The sequence below is a fragment of the Hyperolius riggenbachi genome, chromosome 8 (assembly GCF_040937935.1).
Source record: "Hyperolius riggenbachi isolate aHypRig1 chromosome 8, aHypRig1.pri, whole genome shotgun sequence".
In the NCBI taxonomy this organism is placed as follows: Eukaryota; Metazoa; Chordata; class Amphibia; order Anura; family Hyperoliidae; genus Hyperolius; species Hyperolius riggenbachi.
Window position 1 is genome coordinate 100,164,271 of NC_090653.1, and position 19,144 is coordinate 100,183,414.

A 19,144-nucleotide genomic window follows, 5' to 3' on the forward strand; every position below is an offset into this window, starting at 1 on the left:
AGCGCTTAATACTATTGTTGTACCAGGGGCGTAGGAATAGACCCTGCAGCCCCTGCAGTTGCAGGGGGGCCCCTAGCAAGTCAGGGGCCCGGAGGAGGAAAGGCTGTCACCACCGGCGTACCTACCGGGGATGCGACTCTCTCAGCCGCAGGGGGGCCCGGCCGCCCGGGGCTGCTCTGGGGCCGCTCACTGTGCGTGGGGGGAGCGCTGCTCTGGACCCCCCAGCAAGGTGCTCAACTGGCCGCAGCGTCTAATAGACGCTGCGCCAGTTCATTCCCCGCAGCCCCGCTCCAGCAGCCTGCATAGTCTCCGGCAGGCAGAGCAGGGCTACGGCAAGATGGCCGCCGAAGAAGCCCTACACTGGAGACTATTTGTGTCTCTAGTACAGGGCTTCGGCAGCCATCTTGCCGTAGCCCTGCACTCTGCCTGTCAGCGCGGGAGATGTGCTGCAGGAGGACTCGGGGAGCTGCGAGCCAGATGCCGGGAGAGGAGAAGACTTCTGTCAGGTAAGTGAATTGGGTTTTTTTTCACAGGTGCATTTTTTTTCTAGTGTCTGCTGCCCACATTGTGATTTTCAGGTGTCTGCTGCCCACATTATGATTTTCTGGTGACTGCTGCCCACATTGTGATTTTCAGGTGTCTGCTGCCCACATTACGATTTTCTGGTCACTGCTGCCCACATTGTGATTTTCAGGTGTCTGCTGCCCACATTATGATTTTCTGGTGTCTGCTGCCCACATTGCGATTTTCTGGTGTCTGCTGCCCACATTGCGATTTTCTGGTCACTGCTGCCCACATTGTGATTTTCAGGTGTCTGCTGCCCACATTATGATTTTCTGGTGTCTGCTGCCCACATTGCGATTTTCTGGTGTCTGCTGCCCACATTGCGATTTTCTGGTCACTGCTGCCCACATTGTGATTTTCAGGTGTCTGCTGCCCACATTATGATTTTCTGGTGTCTGCTGCCCACATTGCGATTTTCTGGTGTCTGCTGCCCACATTGCGATTTTCTGGTGTCTGCTGCCCACATTGTGATTTTCAGGTGTCTGCTGCCCACATTACGATTTTCTGGTCACTGCTGCCCACATTGCGATTTTCAGGTGTCTGCTGCCCTCATTACGATTTTCAGGTGTCTGCTGCCCACATTACGATTTTCAGGTGTCTGCTGCCCACATTACGATTTTCAGGTGTCTGCTGCCCACATTGCGATTTTCAGGTGTCTGCTGCCCACATTGCAATTTTCTGGTGTCTGCTGCCCACATTACGATTTTCTGGTGTATGCTGCCCACATTAGGATTTTCTGGTGACTGCTGCCCACATTGCGATTTTCTGGTGACTGCTGCCCACATTGCGATTTTTCTGGTGACTGCTGCCCACATTGCGATTTTTCTGGTGACTGCTGCCCACATAAGGATTTTCTGGTGACTGCTGCCCACATTAGGATTTTCTGGTGTCTGCTGCCCACATTACGACATTCTGGTGACTGACTGCTGCCCACATTAGGATTTTCTGGTGACTGCTGCCCACATTACGATATTCTGGTGACTGCTGCCCACATTACGATATTCTGGTGACTGCTGCCCACATTACGATATTCTGGTGACTGCTGCCCACATTAGGATTTTCTGGTGACTGATGCCCACATTGCAATTTTCTGGTGACTGCTGCCCACATGGCGATTTTCTGGTGACTGCTGCCCACATTGCGATTTTCTGGTGAACTCTGCCCACATTACGATTTTCTGGCCCACACTACGATTTTCTGGTGAACACTGCCCAAGTTACGATTGTCTGGTGAATGCTGTCCATGTTACAATTTTCTGGTGAACTCTGCCCACATTACGATTTTCTGTCCCACATTACGATATTCTGGTGAACGCTGCCCACATTACGATTGTCTGGTGACTGCTGCTCACGTTACTATTTTCTGGTGACTGGTGCCCACATTACGATTTTCTGGTGAACTCTGCCCACATTACGATTTTCTGGTGAACTCTGCCCACATTACGATTTTCTGGCCCACATTACGATTTTCTGGTGAACTCTGCCCACATTACGATTTTCTGGCCCACATTACGATTGTCTGGTAAAATGCTGCCCACTTTACAATTAATTTACAGTGAAACGCTGCCCCATTACGATTATTTGGCACCTATGGGGGGGGGCCCCATCCAAATATTCGCAGGGGGGCCCAGTGATTTCTAGTTACGCCCCTGTGTTGTACCTATACTAGGGCACCTGCTATGCCTGGCTACTTAAACTGGGGCACCTGCTATGCCTGGCTACTTAAACCGGGGCACCAGCTATGCTTGGCTACTTCAACTAGGGCACCTGCTATGCCTGGCTACTTAAACTGGGACACCAGCTATGCTTGGCTACCTAAACTGGGGCACCCGCTATGCCTGGCTACTTAAACTGGGACACCAGCTATGCTTGGCTACTTAAACTGGGGCACCCGCTATGCCTGGCTACTTAAACTGGGGCACCAGCTATGCTTGGCTACCTAAACTGGGGCACCTGCTATGCCTGGCTACTTAAACTGGGGCACCAGCTATGCTTGGCTACCTAAACTGGGGCACCTGCTTTGCCTGGCTACTTAAACTGGGGCACCTGCTATGCTTGATCACCTATACTGGGTCACCTGCTATGCCTGGCTACCTAAACTGGAGCACCTGCTATGCCTGGCTACCTATACTGGAGCATCTGCTATGCCTGGCTACCTAAACTGGAGGACCTGCTATGCCTGGCTACCTGTACTGGGGTACCTACCTATTTCTGGCTACCTATACTGGAGCACCTGCTATGCCTGGCTACCTAAAATGGGGCACCTGCTATGCCTGGCTACCTAAACTAGGGCTCCTGCTATGTTTGGCTACATAAACTGGGGCACCAGCTATGCTTGGGTACCTAAACTGGGGCACCTGCTATGCCTGGCTACTTAAACTGGGGCACTAGCTATGCTTGGCTACCTAAACTGGGGCACCTGCTATGCCTGGCTACTTAAACTGGGGCGCCAGCTATGCTTGGCTACCTAAACTGGGGCACCTGCTATGCTTGGCTACATAAACTGGGGCACCAGCTATGCTTGGCTACCTAAACTGGGGCTCCTGCTATGTTTGGCTACATAAACTGGGGCACCAGCTATGCTTGGGTACCTAAACTGGGGCACCTGCTATGCCTGGCTACTTAAACTGGGGCACCAGCTATGCTTGGCTACCTAAACTGGGGGACCTGCTATGCCTGGCTACCTAAACTGGGGCACCTGCTATGCTTGATTACCTATACTGGGGCACCTGCTATGCCTGGCTACCTAAACTGGAGCAGCTGCTATGCCTGGCTACCTATACTGGAGCATCTGCTATGCCTGGCTACCTAAACTGGAGCACCTGCTATGCCTGGCTACCTGTACTGGGGTACCTACCTATTTGTGGCTACCTATACTGGAGCACCTGCTATGCCTGGCTACCTAAAATGGGGCACCTGCTATGCCTGGCTATCTAAACTGGGGCACCTGCTATGCCTGGCTACCTATACTGGGGCACCTGCTATGCCTGGCTACTTATACTGGAGCACCTGCTATGCCTGGCTGCCTATACTGGGGCACCTGCTATGCCTGGCTACCTATACTGGAGCACCTGCTATGCCTGGCTACCTATACTGGGGCACCTGCTATGCCTGGCTACCTATTCTTGGCTCCTATGCCTGGCTACCTGTACTAGGGGCACCTATGCCTAGCTAGCTATACTGGAGGCACCTATTCTTGGCTACCTATACAGGGGGGCGGGCAACTATACCTGGCTTCCTATACAGGGGTCACCTATACCCGGCTACCTACCTATACTGAGGCTGTTTTTTGTTTTTGTCGCACCGTGGCTATAACGTGTGGTGCAAATTGTGGGGTGTGGGGCGATAATTACAAGTGGGGGGGGGGGGATAAATATACTTGTCGGCCTCGACCTGCTCTAAGTTTTACATTTTGGCCCTTTGTCCATTTGAGTTTGACACCCCTGACTTAAGAGAAAGACAGAGAGCCAGACTTGCTGTTACGCTTGGTGGTATATTCTCCACAGTCAGCACGACCTGCATAACCTGACGTGAAGGAGGTACACACGCTAGCACAAGGAACCAGGATATCCCCAGTTTAGTGGAGGAGAGGGCTGACTCCAACAGGAGATGTGGCGCACAGAGCAGGCGTAGATCCGAACAGCCACAAACAATCCTTTTACTATAGCGGCTCAGCGCAAGGTAGCGCTGAGCGCATAAACCAGAACTCAGAAGATCAGGACAGGTAACAGAATGAACGCTTGCTTAACTAGTCACTGCTTAAGTGACAGCAAGCGTCCATAACAAGACAGACTGGAATGAGGCAGCCAATGCGATTGCAGCGGTGGCGTGCCTCACAAGGACAGGACAGAATAGTCGGGAAGTCAAAGAAGGCAGACGTAATACACACAAATATACAATAGGTATGCTTTCCTAGCGTATTACGGTTACAGCTATCAATGAACTACAAACAACTTACTGACATATGTATATATCGGCGATAAACCGATATATGACATAAGCAAGGAACACTAACTAAGAACTGGAGCAGGACTAGGAAGGATTCGCTACTTTTACGCAGAAGCGAGCGCAATCCACGCAAGGCAACAGGAACAGGACTGACTAGCTCAGCACGGAAAGACAGAGAGCCAGACTTGCTGTTACGCTTGGTGGTATATTCTCCACAGTCAGCACGACCTGCATAACCTGACGTGAAGGAGGTACACACGCTAGCACAAGGAACCAGGATATCCCCAGTTTAGTGGAGGAGAGGGCTGACTCCAACAGGAGATGTGGCGCACAGAGCAGGCGTAGATCCGAACAGCCACAAACAATCCTTTTACTATAGCGGCTCAGCGCAAGGTAGCGCTGAGCGCATAAACCAGAACTCAGAAGATCAGGACAGGTAACAGAATGAACGCTTGCTTAACTAGTCACTGCTTAAGTGACAGCAAGCGTCCATAACAAGACAGACTGAAATGAGGCAGCCAATGCGATTGCAGCGGTGGCGTGCCTCACAAGGACAGGACAGAATAGTCGGGAAGTCAAAGAAGGCAGACGTAATACACACAAATATACAATAGGTATGCTTTCCTAGCGTATTACGGTTACAGCTATCAATGAACTACAAACAACTTACTGACATATGTATATATCGGCGATAAACCGATATATGACATAAGCAAGGAACACTAACTAAGAACTGGAGCAGGACTAGGAAGGATTCGCTACTTCTACGCAGAAGCGAGCGCAATCCACGCAAGGCAACAGGAACAGGACTGACTAGCTCAGCACGGGTGATCACGATATGCGCAACCTACCAAAACGTGCTGGAAGCTGACTGACTGAACACAAGAAATAAACAGTTCGAGTACGTATATATCAGCGACACTGATGTATTAACGTAACACGAATACAAGGAAAATAACAAACGTGCTAGTATGCGTATATATCGGCGATGAACCAATATATGATGCAAGACCAGCAAAGTAACATTAGAACTAGAAACACGATCTGGGGCCAAAGCAGCAGCAGCAAGACAGGCTTATGCTGAAACTATGATAGCCCGTGTAGCCCTGCAGGAAGCAGATGTTTATACTGAGGTCATCCAATGGGAGCAGACGTGCAGATTCCCACACAGGTGAATGGTAATTATTCAATCCTGAGCTGGCCAGAGCTGCAGAGCCACTGCAGATGGAATCAGCAACTAGTTTGAGTGCAAATCAAACTATGCAAGCAAATGCATGTAATGACATCAAAAACTGCTTGGCTTCAATAAAACTGCAGCCAACAGTACATGCTGCAGACGTGATCATAACACTTGCTAAGCAGAGGCGTTACAAATTGCCACCCTTAAAGAGGAATGGTAGTGAAAATAACATGATGAATAAAATGTGCTTCTTTTTACAATATTCATTTATAAATTATTTACTCAGTATTTGCCCATTTAAAAATCTTCCCTTATTTACACTCTGAAATTTATCACAGGTGGTGACATCTTTAGTCGTGTCAGTTGCAGCCCTGCGTAAGGTTTGTTTCTGAGAATTCCACAGCCAGTGAAAATAATGCCTGCTCTCCCAGAATGCTCTGGGAGGAGACTTTTGCATAGCTAAACAGCTTAGGCTAAGTGTCACTGGGTGGGCAAGGCTACATACCAAGCTACATCAATATATAGCTAGAGGAAGTGTTTCTGATGCTGAAACAAGGAAAATTACAAAAAAAGTTGGTACCCTGAATAAATTACTGCATTCTACTATATGTCACTACAGTGCCTCTTTAAAGAGGAACTCCATTGAAAATAATATAATAAAAAAGTGCATGATTTTTACAATAAGTATGTATAAAAGATTTAGCCCATTGTAAAATCTTTCCTCTCCCTGATTTACATTCTCTGGCCCGGGGGGGGTGTTCAATTTCAGTGTTTGTCATAGGCTCTATATTACCCAGACACGCTCCTGGCTGTGAATAAGCTGCAACATTTATTGAAAGACAGATTTGGTGGTGCTGTGTAGTGCCTGGTGAGCATGCAGATTCACTATGGAGTTTTCTGATGTTTACTATTGATGACTTTTACTATGCCATTTTGGAAACCTGGAATATGGGTATGACCTATTGATGTGTTCAGTAATCACAGATGCAGAATAACTGCTTTATCTGCAGGTTTCAGCATCACTGTACATCAAGCCATGCTTTGTTTCCTATCTCCAGCACGCACAGGGAGGAAGGACAGAAATCAACATGTCTAGAACAGCATAGATAGATCCCATGCAGTCATGCAATGCCACAGTAGTATCACAGTGCCATCTACAACAGGGCTGGCACTTCCATTAAGGCAAAGGGGCCAATTGCTTCCAGGCCCCTGAGTCCATAGGGGCCCCCCAAGTGTCTGCCTCCCCTTTAAATTTGTGGTCCAAGGGCTGCTGGGTATTGTGACTTGTAGTGGCGGGGGAGGGGGGGGGGCATTTACCTGATTTCACACTGGTATGGTTGCCATGGGGCGGGAGGCTTGGGACTAACTTTGGGGGGGAGAGGAAAGGGGCCTGAAAGCTTAAAGAAAGCCTGAACTGAGAATTGAAAGTCATAATAAATTTAAACATGGCGGTGAACCTGTAACAGCTTCTAGGTCAGTAGACTGTTAAGCTGTAATATCATCAACTTGAGCCGTAGGGAAGCATGTACATTACATTGCACATCAGTTGTCCTTTCAGTTAAAACTTGTCAGAAGATCTTGTCAGAACTGAAAGGAATAATTGTTAGAAGAAAATGGCAAGCCTCTGAGAGGAACTGACAATAACATTCATTTACAGGTACATGAGGTGTTTATTTTAAATAATTTGACTCAGTTCAGGTTCCCTTTAAGTTTGCCCTGGGGCCCCTTGAACTTACCCTGATCTACAGGCCAGATGTATGAACACCACATTTTTCCTCTTGTTACAAAAAGCTTCTTTAAATGAATGTAAAGTGTACTAATCTCAAATTATAGCACAGAGCAATACTATGCAAGTTAACTACAACCCATAATCCTTTGTCCACACAGGTGGTCTTCTGACTCTTTGAGTAGATCTGGTTAGTTTTGTTTCTTGTTCTCCAACTTTGTCATGATAAGTCACTATGATCACGTCCTTCATCAAATAATACATCTAATATGTCCTGCCTAACAGGTGCAAGTTGCCTGGCATTCCATATACGTCAATCAGGCAGTTCATAGCTGTAAGGCCCTCATTGCCTTGACGCTCTAAGCGGGTTAGAAGATTTGTATTGCCCCTGTTTCAACATTCCAGGGCCTATATGCAATTCACTTTTTCTCCCGAGTTTTCTCCCAGGAGATATTTTTTATCTTTGATTTAGAATAACTTTTTAGCACTTTGCAATGGAAAAAGTAGCAAAAAGTAGGTGAAAAAGTACTATCAAAATTATTTTGAGTATTTTTTTGTTTTCTGGTGGTTTAAAAGACATTTTATTGACAAGTTTGAAAATTTCACCTAGGAGAAAACTCAGGTGAAAAAGTTAATTGCATATGGGCCCAGGTCTCTTAACTCTAGAGATCTAGGCTAAAAGTGGACTTTTTTAGCACTGGGTTTCAGATCAGTATACACCTTACTTTTATCTTGTTGTACAGTCTTAGTAACTGAAGATCTTGGAGGCATTGGACATTGTGGAAGTTGTGTGTTGCCCACAAGAAGTTTATGCGCATAGGTCTACCACCATGTAACAACTTTGCTGGCAATGCTTGCGTAGTTGCATGTTGAGTTGCTCTGTAAACATGTAAAAACTCTGTAGTAAAAACTTTCCAAGATTTACCTGTAAGATTTGCAGTCTGAAGAGCTTCATTAAGACTTCTGTCGAATCTCTCAATCTCTCCATTGGGAGCAATAAACAAGCACTTTCATATGCACAATATTTTCTCTAGCAGAAAAGATTCAAACTCAAATGATACAAATTATGGTCTATTGTCTGACACCAGTTCCTTTGGATTCCCTTCCCCTGCTGAAAACTGTGGAGAGAAATGTAATGACAGTAGCAAAGGTGATATTTGACACAAAAGCAATTTCTTGCCATTTACTGTAGTAATCCATTCATATTATAGCAGAGTGATGATCCACGGGTGAATCTGCAAAAGGACCTACTATATCGATAGCAAGCTTTTCCCACAGCATAGATAGATCCCATACAATCATGCAGTATCACAGTAGTATCAGAGTGCTGTCTACAGACCAGAAGTATGAACATCACAGTAAAGGTATCTAAATTAGCTGGTGGTGTATTTTGTAGATGGAAATAATAGACACTGTTTTATAAAGTTGTTGTTCATTGCTCCTAGTCCTAGATCACAGGTGTGAAACTCCAGTCCTTGAGGGCCATATCCACGCCAGTGTTTAGGATGGATTGAGAAACTGAGAAATGTGTGCTACTTGATGAACCACACCTTTCCTGATTCAGACCCATCAATTAATTTGAGCTGTGCTAAATTATGCAAGGCCCTCAGCCCTTGAGGACTGGAGTTCAACATCCCTGCTCTAGAATTTAGAGGCCTGTGTGGATCAAATTTTTCAGACCCGCACCCGACTTGCACCTGCAGCCTCGCTACCCACACCCGCCCCCCAACCCGCTTTCTGGTGAATCTGGTACCCACACCCTACCCGCACCTGCAGACTCGCTACCCGCACCTGACCCACAACCCGATTAAATCAAAATGGGTACCCAAACCGCATTTCAGATACCTGGCCTGATGCCCTGTGCGGGTCTAATTTTTCAGATCTGTGCCTGCAGCTACGCTACCCGCACCCGACCCGCAACCCGCTTTCTGTTGAATCTGGTACCTGCACCTGACCTGCAAGCACAGACCCACTACCCGCACCTGACTCACAACCCGATAAAAATCAAAACAGGTACCTGAACCCGACCCGCATTTCGGGTAACCCACAGGTACCCAACCCGATGCAGGCCTCTACTCTAGATTATATTTTTAGAACAATGTCAACAACTACAAAACCTTTGTAAAGCATTTTTCTTCCATAGTACCCAAAGGGCATAAGACTTGTCTCAGATCAGTACATAGTTTCGGTTTGGAATGTGTTACAGGGGAAAGTTATGTGATCATAAATGCTAGGCTAAACAGGTGGCTTTTCAGTTTTTATCTAAATGCCTCCAGGGTTGGAGCGGTCTCGATTGAGTGTAGCAAGGCATTCCAAAGGGTAGGGGCAGCGTAACAGAAGATTCTGGTTCCAAACGATTTGAGTTGGACTCTGGGGGTGTTCAAGTTATTAGTTCTTGTTGATTTGAGGTTGTGGGAACTGTGATGTAGTCCTAAGGAATCCATTAGGTATCCGGTGTTGAAAGGATATAAACATTCTAACATTTCATGAAGTAGTTGATCTCTATGGGATAGCAATATATTCTGTATACAATAAAAGTAATGTTGTTTGACTTTGCTTTTTCTGTTTATTCTAGGACAAGAGAAACTACAGACTCATGCGCATATAAATACTTGAGGGAATTCAAAATGTAAGTGGAAACTGACAATTGACAATATAATGATTGCAATCACTGTGATCTATTTTGTTGTACAAGGTTCTACTGACAGTTTTCCCTTAGAACTCAGAACGTCCTCTCTGCTCTAAAAGATAAGCAACAGCATAATAGCCTTTAAACACAAACATTTCTTTGTTACAGCTGATACAAATCCTGAAATAAATCTGCACTCTTTCGACTTCCTGCTTTCATAGAAGCAGATATATTGTTAACATCCTGTGCTTTCAAATGAGCTTATCTTCCACCTCTGCCATGGCAGTCATGTGACACAAGGGAGAGATCAAATTACAATTTGTGATTAGACACAAATGAAGGGGAATTAGACAAGCTAAACTCTTTAAGTGAATACAGGGCACATTCTCTCTGTTTTCCTTCTTTCCTGTGCAAGAGTTCAGTTCCACTTTAACTGTTAACCCAAGTTTGATGCTTTTACACCATCAGATGGAAACCTACTAAGGGTAGCTGCTGTGTCAGAGGTGTATTTAGGAGTAAATAAACAGTTTATGGATTACCACTATGCAATGCACATATATAGGCGTTCATTGCCAGCATAGCCAGGCATTACCAGCATAGCACTAATGCAAGCTAATAAGATGGATGATGGAGGGCCCATATTGGGCCTCTCTGATACAGGGGCCCCGGTGCAGTTGCAACCTCTGCATCCCCCTATTGCTATGCCACCGCACTGTTGTATAGTTTATAATTTTTTTCTGCAAAAAAAAAGCTTCTTTGAAAGTAAAATGTACTGAATAATGAAATGTTTACTCCAATACAATGTCATTTTTCTACACTTGATTTTAGGTTACCAAACTTGGTAGACACCGGGAGGCTTTGCCAGGAATATACCTCTAGCGATGGAATTCCTAATGGATGCCAGTTTAGGTTTAAGAAAACGTATAACACCTTTGACAATCTGGTGATAGCAGTATCAGACTGGTCAAAGCAAGTTAGGCCATACTTTCTGAATGTGAAAGCTAATGATATAGGTATGTATCGCTGTGGGATTCTTGTGATTCTAAACTTAGTACTGCATAAAGGAATTTACTGACGTAAAGCCTTGCACAACAAGTTTTTACAAGAAAGCGGAGTGCTCTCACTCTCAGCTGAGTTGCAATTTTCATTAAAGAGGCACTGCCAGGGGCGTAACTAGAAATCACTGGGCCCCCCTGCGAATATTTGGATGGGGCCCCCCCCATAGGTGCCAAATAATCGTAATGGGGCAGCGTTTCACTGTAAATTAATTGTAAAGTGGGCAGCATTTTACCAGACAATCGTAATGTGGGCCAGAAAATCGTAATGTGGGCAGAGTTCACCAGAAAATCGTAATGTGGGCACCAGTCACCAGAAAATTGTAACGTGGGCAGCATTCTCCAGACAATCGTAATGTGGGCAGCGTTCACCAGAATATCGTAATGTGGGACAGAAAATCGTAATGTGGGCAGAGTTCACCAGAAAATTGTAACATGGACAGCATTCACCAGACAATCGTAACTTGGGCAGTGTTCACCAGAAATTCGTAATGTGGGCCAGAAAATCGTAATGTGGGCAGCGTTCACCAGAAAATCGTAACGTGGACAGCATTCACCAGACAATCGTAACGTGGGCAGTGTTCACCAGAAAATCGTAATGTGGGCCAGAAAATCGTAATGTGGGCAGAGTTCACCAGAAAATCGCAATGTGGGCAGCAGTCACCAGAAAATTGCAATGTGGGCATCAGTCACCAGAAAATCCTAATGTGGGCAGCAGTCACCAGAATATCGTAATGTGGGCAGCAGTCACCAGAAAATCCTAATGTGGGCAGCAGTCAGTCACCAGAATGTCGTAATGTGGGCAGCAGACACCAGAAAATCCTAATGTGGGCAGCAGTCACCAGAAAATCCTTATGTGGGCAGCAGTCACCAGAAAAATCGCAATGTGGGCAGCAGTCACCAGAAAATCGCAATGTGGGCAGCAGTCACCAGAAAATCCTAATGTGGGCAGCATACACCAGAAAATCGTAATGTGGGCAGCAGACACCAGAAAATCGCAATGTGGGCAGCAGACACCTGAAAATCGCAATGTGGGCAGCAGACACCTGAAAATCGTAATGTGGGCAGCAGACACCTGAAAATCGTAATGTGGGCAGCAGACACCTGAAAATCGTAATGAGGGCAGCAGACACCTGAAAATCGCAATGTGGGCAGCAGTGACCAGAAAATCGCAATGTGGGCAGCAGTGACCAGAAAATCGTAATGTGGGCAGCAGACACCTGAAAATCACAATGTGGGCAGCAGACACCTGAAAATCGTAATGTGGGCAGCAGACACCAGAAAATCATAATGTGGGCAGCAGACACCAGAAAATCGCAATGTGGGCAGCAGTGACCAGAAAATCGCAATGTGGGCAGCAGTGACCAGAAAATCGTAATGTGGGCAGCAGACACCAGAAAATCGCAATGTGGGCAGCAGACACCAGAAAATCGCAATGTGGGCAGCAGTGACCAGAAAATCGCAATGTGGGCAGCAGTGACCAGAAAATCGTAATGTGGGCAGCAGACACCAGAAAATCGCAATGTGGGCAGCAGACACCAGAAAATCGCAATGTGGGCAGCAGTGACCAGAAAATCGTAATGTGGGCAGCAGACACCAGAAAATCCTAATGTGGGCAGCAGACACCAGAAAATCGCAATGTGGGCAGCAGACACCTGAAAATCACAATGTGGGCAGCAGTGACCAGAAAATCATAATGTGGGCAGCAGACACCTGAACATCACAATGTGGGCAGCAGTGACCAGAAAATCATAATGTGGGCAGCAGTCACCTAAAAATCACAATGTGGGCAGCAGTGACCAGAAAATCACAATGTAGGCAGCAGACACTAGAAAAAAAAATGCACCTGTGAAAAAAAACCAATTCACTTACCTGACAGAAGTCTTCTCCTCTCCCGGCATCTGGCTCGCAGCTCCCCGAGTCCTGCTGCAGCACATCTCCCGCGCTGGCAGGCAGAGTGCAGGGCTACGGCAAGATGGCTGCCGAAGCCCTGTACTAGAGACACAAATAGTCTCCAGTGTAGGGCTTCTTCGGCGGCCATCTTGCCGTAGCCCTGCTCTGCCTGCCGGAGACTATGCAGGCTGCTGGAGCGGGGCTGCGGGGAATGAACTGGCGCAGCGTCTATTAGACGCTGCGGCCAGTTGAGCACCTTGCTGGGGGGTCCAGAGCAGCGCTCCCCCCACGCACAGTGAGCGGGCCCCAGAGCAGCCCCGGGCGGCCGGGCCCCCCTGCGGCTGAGAGAGTCGCATCCCCGGTAGGTACGCCGGTGGTGACAGCCTTTCCTCCTCCGGGCCCCTGACTTGCTAGGGGCCCCCCTGCAACTGCAGGGGCTGCAGGGTCTATTCCTACGCCCCTGGGCACTGCAATAACATATATAGCAGAAGATACTACATTTCAGCATCAGAAACCCTTTCTAAAATTAGGCTGGATCTACACTTGTCTATCAGGCTGCATTGCTGTCAAGTGTTTTTCTGCATGTGAAAAATGCATTCAAGTTGAACTGGCCCATTGACTAAAGCAATCCCGAACCTGTTTAAATATATTTGTATAGATTTGTCTGTGGGCCCTATTGAAGGGTCTCTCTGGTACTTTTTTTCGCAGATGGACTAGTTTCCCCCCTTCGGTTTGGTGCATTTATTCATATGTTCTGGCTTTGGAGCTTTAGTCGAAATATCTTCAGATAAAATACTCCAGTATAGTTCCACTCTAACACTATACAGTAAAGATATATGAAAACTGTCTCAAGACTATAGGGGTTTTTAGTAGGAACAGAAAAAAGTCTTTATTCTTCAGTGGTATAAAAATCTTTTCGATTGCAGTCATGAAATGTAGACAATTCATACAAAGATCCACATAACAGAACCAATAGTTGCCTGACACGTGTTTTACGGCCAGAAGCCGCTTCCTCAGAGGCACACAATTGTTTAGATATCAGGATAAACACAAGGTTAGAAGACCACAATCTAGGGTGCAGAGTGTCTAAACCAGAAACCTAGATGCGCTGTCCACGACAACAAACGGAGACGAGCAGAATTTTCCTAAGGACGAGTTGTCTGATAGAGCGGCATTGCGATCAATTGTTTTTCTGCATGTAAAAAACGCATTCAAGTGTGAATTAGCCCATTGATTAAAGCAATCTCGAGCTGAAGCTTAGGTTCAATATAAGATATTAACCTGAAGAGAGGGAAGCCTCAGGATCCTATTGAGGATTCCCTCAGTGGTCCGATGTTCTCCGCCACTGAGCTTGGCCCCTGCGCAGTAGGCACACAGGCAGGATCACACAGCTACGCTGCAGGAAGAGGGGCAGAGCAGCCCCAATATGACTAGCGACAATGCCTTGTCGCTAATCTTCCAGGGGGCTATGCTCAGCAACGGGGGACATCAGAGCACCAACGGAACAGTACAGTTAGACTTTAAATGGATTGTATTGCTGCATTTTTAAAATGTTTTGCATAATTTATGATGACGCTCTGACCATTGTTTTGTCAAAATCCTTATATTTTATCTAGCAAAACTAAAGCCTCCAGTCATAACAGCCTACCGGACCCCAAACCGGAGTATAAACATTGCCTGGAATGATTTAGATGTGCATGAAGGATTTTTATACCATGTCCAGCTTGAAATGTCTAATAGCCAGGAAACAGAAAATTTTGAGGTAAGTAAGACACATTTTCGTACTGCCCCTTCAAAACACATTTTTACAAATTTGTATAAAAGTCAAAAGCAAATGTAATGGCCTCTGATTTAGATCCAATTAAATCTGCATACAAATTGCAACTATAGGAAAGCATGGGCACGTTATGCATGTCCCTTTTGCTTCAGTTGTCTAATGCAGTTTAAGACAGCACACCAGTGCATATTAAAAAAAAACCTTAATCATCTGGCAACTTAATAGGATAAATGACGTGAGAGTGATATGGAGGCTGCTATATCCATTTCCTTTTAAGCAATGCCAGTTGCCTGGCTATCCTGCTGCTGAATATCTGTCACTAATACTTTTCGCCATAGACCCTGAACAAGCATGCAGCAGATCAGGTGTTTCTGAAAATTAGCTGCATGCTTGTTTCTGATGTGATATACACACTACTGCCGCCAAATAGATCAGCAGGCCTGCCAGACAACTGGTATTGTTTAAAAGGAAATAAATATGGCAACCCCCACTAACCTCTCAGTTCAGTAGTCCTTTAACCACTTCAGTACCAGCACCCTCTGCCCCCTTAAAGACCAGAGGGTGCTGGTACAGTAAACCGCTTCCCGACGAATCGCCGCTATAATCTGCCGCTCCCGCCGGTCACGTCGCTCTGTCCTGACCACAGGCTGCTCTTGACCCTGCAGCGTTCACCTACTCCTATCAACCCCTATCTACCAGCTCCTCCCTCCCCCACTCTCATCATAGCTATGGCCAACCCTCACATTCCAACAACCTTAACATAACTCTACATAAGCACGACGCTAACTACTTCTTGTTGGAATGATACTTTATTGTACCGGCCACAGCTTTTTTATTCCCCAAGGACAACAAAAAATTGTAATAAAGCATACATAATCATTTATAACATTTCCATAACACATTTACATAACCATATATAAATAACACAACTTATAAAGTAAAACAACATCTTCATAACCTCAGTAAACTTCATCCCCTTGCTAGCACCTGGATCGAGGGGTCCCCAACCAACAACTCCCTGCATGAAACCAATAACCCCCAGCCGCGCCATGGGCTCGGGGGTCCTCCGGGCTTACATGCCTCACTTTTTCCAAGCCTTCCGCCAGCTTATGGCCTCCAAAAACCTCCGTTTACCCCTCAATCCTTCACTAACCACTTCCGCTAGCAAGGGGACAACCGCCAAGCTGTGACAAGGAGCCTGCAACAGAAACAGAGCATTAACCATACGCATATAACCATAGACCGCACCTTCTCCTCCTCCTCCTTTATTTATTTATTTTCTTCACTGAATATAAATACCCCCCAAGGAAACCCCACATATTCTAACTGCCTAACCGATAACGCGTGTACCCACCTGCCGGAAAAACGCCATGGATAGCGGCAACTGACTGAAAACAAAAAAACCCTCCCCCCCCCCTCACTCCTAAGGGTGTGCGGGTGGGACGTTCCTCTCGCTGCTACGCTGGAGGCTAACTGCCGTTAGCCTCTGCCCTCCCCCTAAGCTTCCTGGCGCCCTCCCCCCGCTGCCCAATCAGCTCAAACCCTGCTCCTCCACCAACCACGCCTACTCCCACATTTAACCCTGTGTGGGTTCGTTGGGAACCCGCAGAGGGTCATGGTGCTGCTGTGATGAAGCACAGCGCACCGCTTGACCCTGCAGCGTTCACCTACTCCTATCAACCCCTATCTACCAGCTCCTCCCTCCCCCACTCTCATCATAGCTATGGCCAACCCTCACATTCCAACAACCTTAACATAACTCTACATAAGCACGACGCTAACTACTTCTTGTTGGAATGATACTTTATTGTACCGGCCACAGCTTTTTTATTCCCCAAGGACAACAAAAAATTGTAATAAAGCATACATAATCATTTATAACATTTCCATAACACATTTACATAACCATATATAAATAACACAACTTATAAAGTAAAACAACATCTTCATAACCTCAGTAAACTTCATCCCCTTGCTAGCATCTGGATCGAGGGGTCCCCAACCAACAACTCCCTGCATGAAACCAATAACCCCCAGCCGCGCCATGGGCTCGGGGGTCCTCCGGGCTTACATGCCTCACTTTTTCCAAGCCTTCCGCCAGCTTATGGCCTCCAAAAACCTCCGTTTACCCCTCAATCCATTACTAACCACTTCCGCTAGCAAGGGGACAACCGCCACAAACAGGCCTGCCGTGACACCTTACTGCAGGCCTGTCCGCCACAGCTCCACCGCAAATTCGATCTTTTCCTGCAGTAGCAGGTTGAATAGGTCGATCCCGACACCATTCAGATGGACCCCGTCGCTCCTGAAATACATGCGCTTCCCTTCCAGAATTGCGTGCCGCGCCACCAGGCCCCCTTGCGATCGTACAAATTTTGAAACCGCTCTATTGACCTTTATCCGCACCTTATTGATTGCCCGCTGATCCCGCGCATATCTCCAATGAAATCTTGGGACTATTTCCGACCATACTATGCGTACGTCCGGAACCGCGGCTCTCATCGCAGCAATGACCGAAGTCATCGACTTGATGAGCAATCTCAACGGCGTGTCCCCCAGATCATTTCCACCCGCATGAATTACGATCACCCCCGGTGCCGGGTCGCTTTGCAACTTGCGATAGAATAATGTCAGCATCTCCTCCCATTGCAATCCACGCACACCTGCCCAAAATAGCTTCACCTGACTCGTGTTGAAGCCTAATTGGACACCGCTGCGCCTGACCTCGGCCCTCCTTTCCGCCCAGTATAGAAAGGAATGGCCCAATAACCATACGACACATTGCTGGGAAGTGGCTGAAATGAAACAATTACACCATATTAAACACAGCAACACCCCCTCTATGTAACAAAAGTATTTTTTTTTTTTTTATTTTTTTTTTACATAACCACATCTGCATCAATACAAACCACCAACATCTTTTAAAACTCCTGCACTGAAACCCTCTACGCCACCAGCCTCTGTACCCTATGCGGCCTCACATATAGCATGAACCGATTAGACCTCCATCGCCCAATCCTCTGCACCATTGTTTTTGACAGACCAAGGCGCACCGCCTCGGTCGCCGCTCCAATCCTGAATGAGTGCGATCCGTACTCGTTCTGCTGAAACCCCATCCGCACCAAACACTTCCTCAATACTGCTTGGAATTGGAATCGAGTTAGCGGCGAACCATTCTTATGCACCAGCAATTTACTCCCCCCGGTCGGGCGAACCTTGGCAAACACCTGCCAAGCCTGCACCGGACAAGTCATACAACCTGAAAGCGGGAACAATTCCAACGCTGCCCCCTTACCCTGCTGATCCGTTTTTGACGATCGTACTATCACCGCCAAGGCCCCATCCTGTAGGAAAACATCCCCAACATTGAGGCCCCCAACCCCTTCCTTGCTTTTACTTACCAGCTCTCCAACACGCAGGGCTGCGTAGAATGCTAATGAAAAGGCTAACCGAAACAGCAAAACCTCAAAATCCGAATTGCACACTCCACCCAAGGCCCCAAACAAACCTTTTAGCAGTTCCCACGTTATCGGGCGCCTTACATCCTGCTTCTTAAGTCCCCTCCTCCACCCCTTCAGTGCCTGTCTCACTGCAAAATTTTTTGTGAAGTCCTCCCATCCCATTAATTTAGCCAAAAAGGATAATGCTGCCATTTTTTTGTCAATCATCGAAGGGGATTCCTGGTTCTCAAAGCACTGTCCCACTATCCACACTAGGAGGTCGTGTCTGCCCTCGACTGAATCCTGAAAACCCAGATCTGCCCTCCACTGGAACCATGCCCGCCATACCTTATTGTAGCTCCGCCAAGTCGCAGGTGCCACCGACCTCTGGATCCATGTCCATAACCCACCTAATGCATCTTCCACAGATGTCCTGGGCACGTCTCTCCCTCCGCCCTGGCTCCCGGCGCAAGTTCCCTGAAGCGGATCCACTGGAAACGAGATAAAGCATCCGCTATCTCGTTATACCTTCCCGGAATGTGCACTGAACGGAAATTAATATTCAAACGTAGGCACAACAAAACAAAATGCCGCAGTAACTTCAGCACGGGCAACGATGAGGAGGACAACGAATTGATCGCAGCCACCACCGACATGTTATCTGATCTAAACAGAACCGATCGATCCCTTAGCCGCGTACCCCAAAGTTCCACTGCTACAACCACCGGGAATAATTCCAGGAAGGCCAGATTACCCATAAACTCTCTACCCACCCAATCCTCAGACCAGGCCTCAGCACACCATCTGCCCTCAAAATAAGCCCCGAATCCCAGGGACCCTGACGCATCTGTGAACAATTGCAAGAACTCACCTTCAGCCGGCATGTCCATCCAGTAAGCGAGACCATTAAATTCCATCAAAAATTTTTCCCAA

General features: G+C 47.0%; 1 protein-coding gene across 3 annotated transcripts in view; it reads left to right on the plus strand.

Moving 5' to 3' along the window:
• The window catches only part of LOC137528279 (interleukin-13 receptor subunit alpha-1-like), a 108,986-nt gene that overhangs the window by 60,979 nt on the left and 28,863 nt on the right, over positions 1 to 19,144 (plus strand). For all 3 annotated transcript variants that reach the window (XM_068249573.1, XM_068249570.1, XM_068249571.1), the window contains exons 5-7: positions 9,993 to 10,046; positions 10,875 to 11,059; positions 14,611 to 14,756. In XM_068249573.1, coding sequence (XP_068105674.1) covers positions 9,993 to 10,046; positions 10,875 to 11,059; positions 14,611 to 14,756 — 385 coding nt within the window. The remainder of the gene's footprint in view (positions 1 to 9,992; positions 10,047 to 10,874; positions 11,060 to 14,610; positions 14,757 to 19,144) is intronic.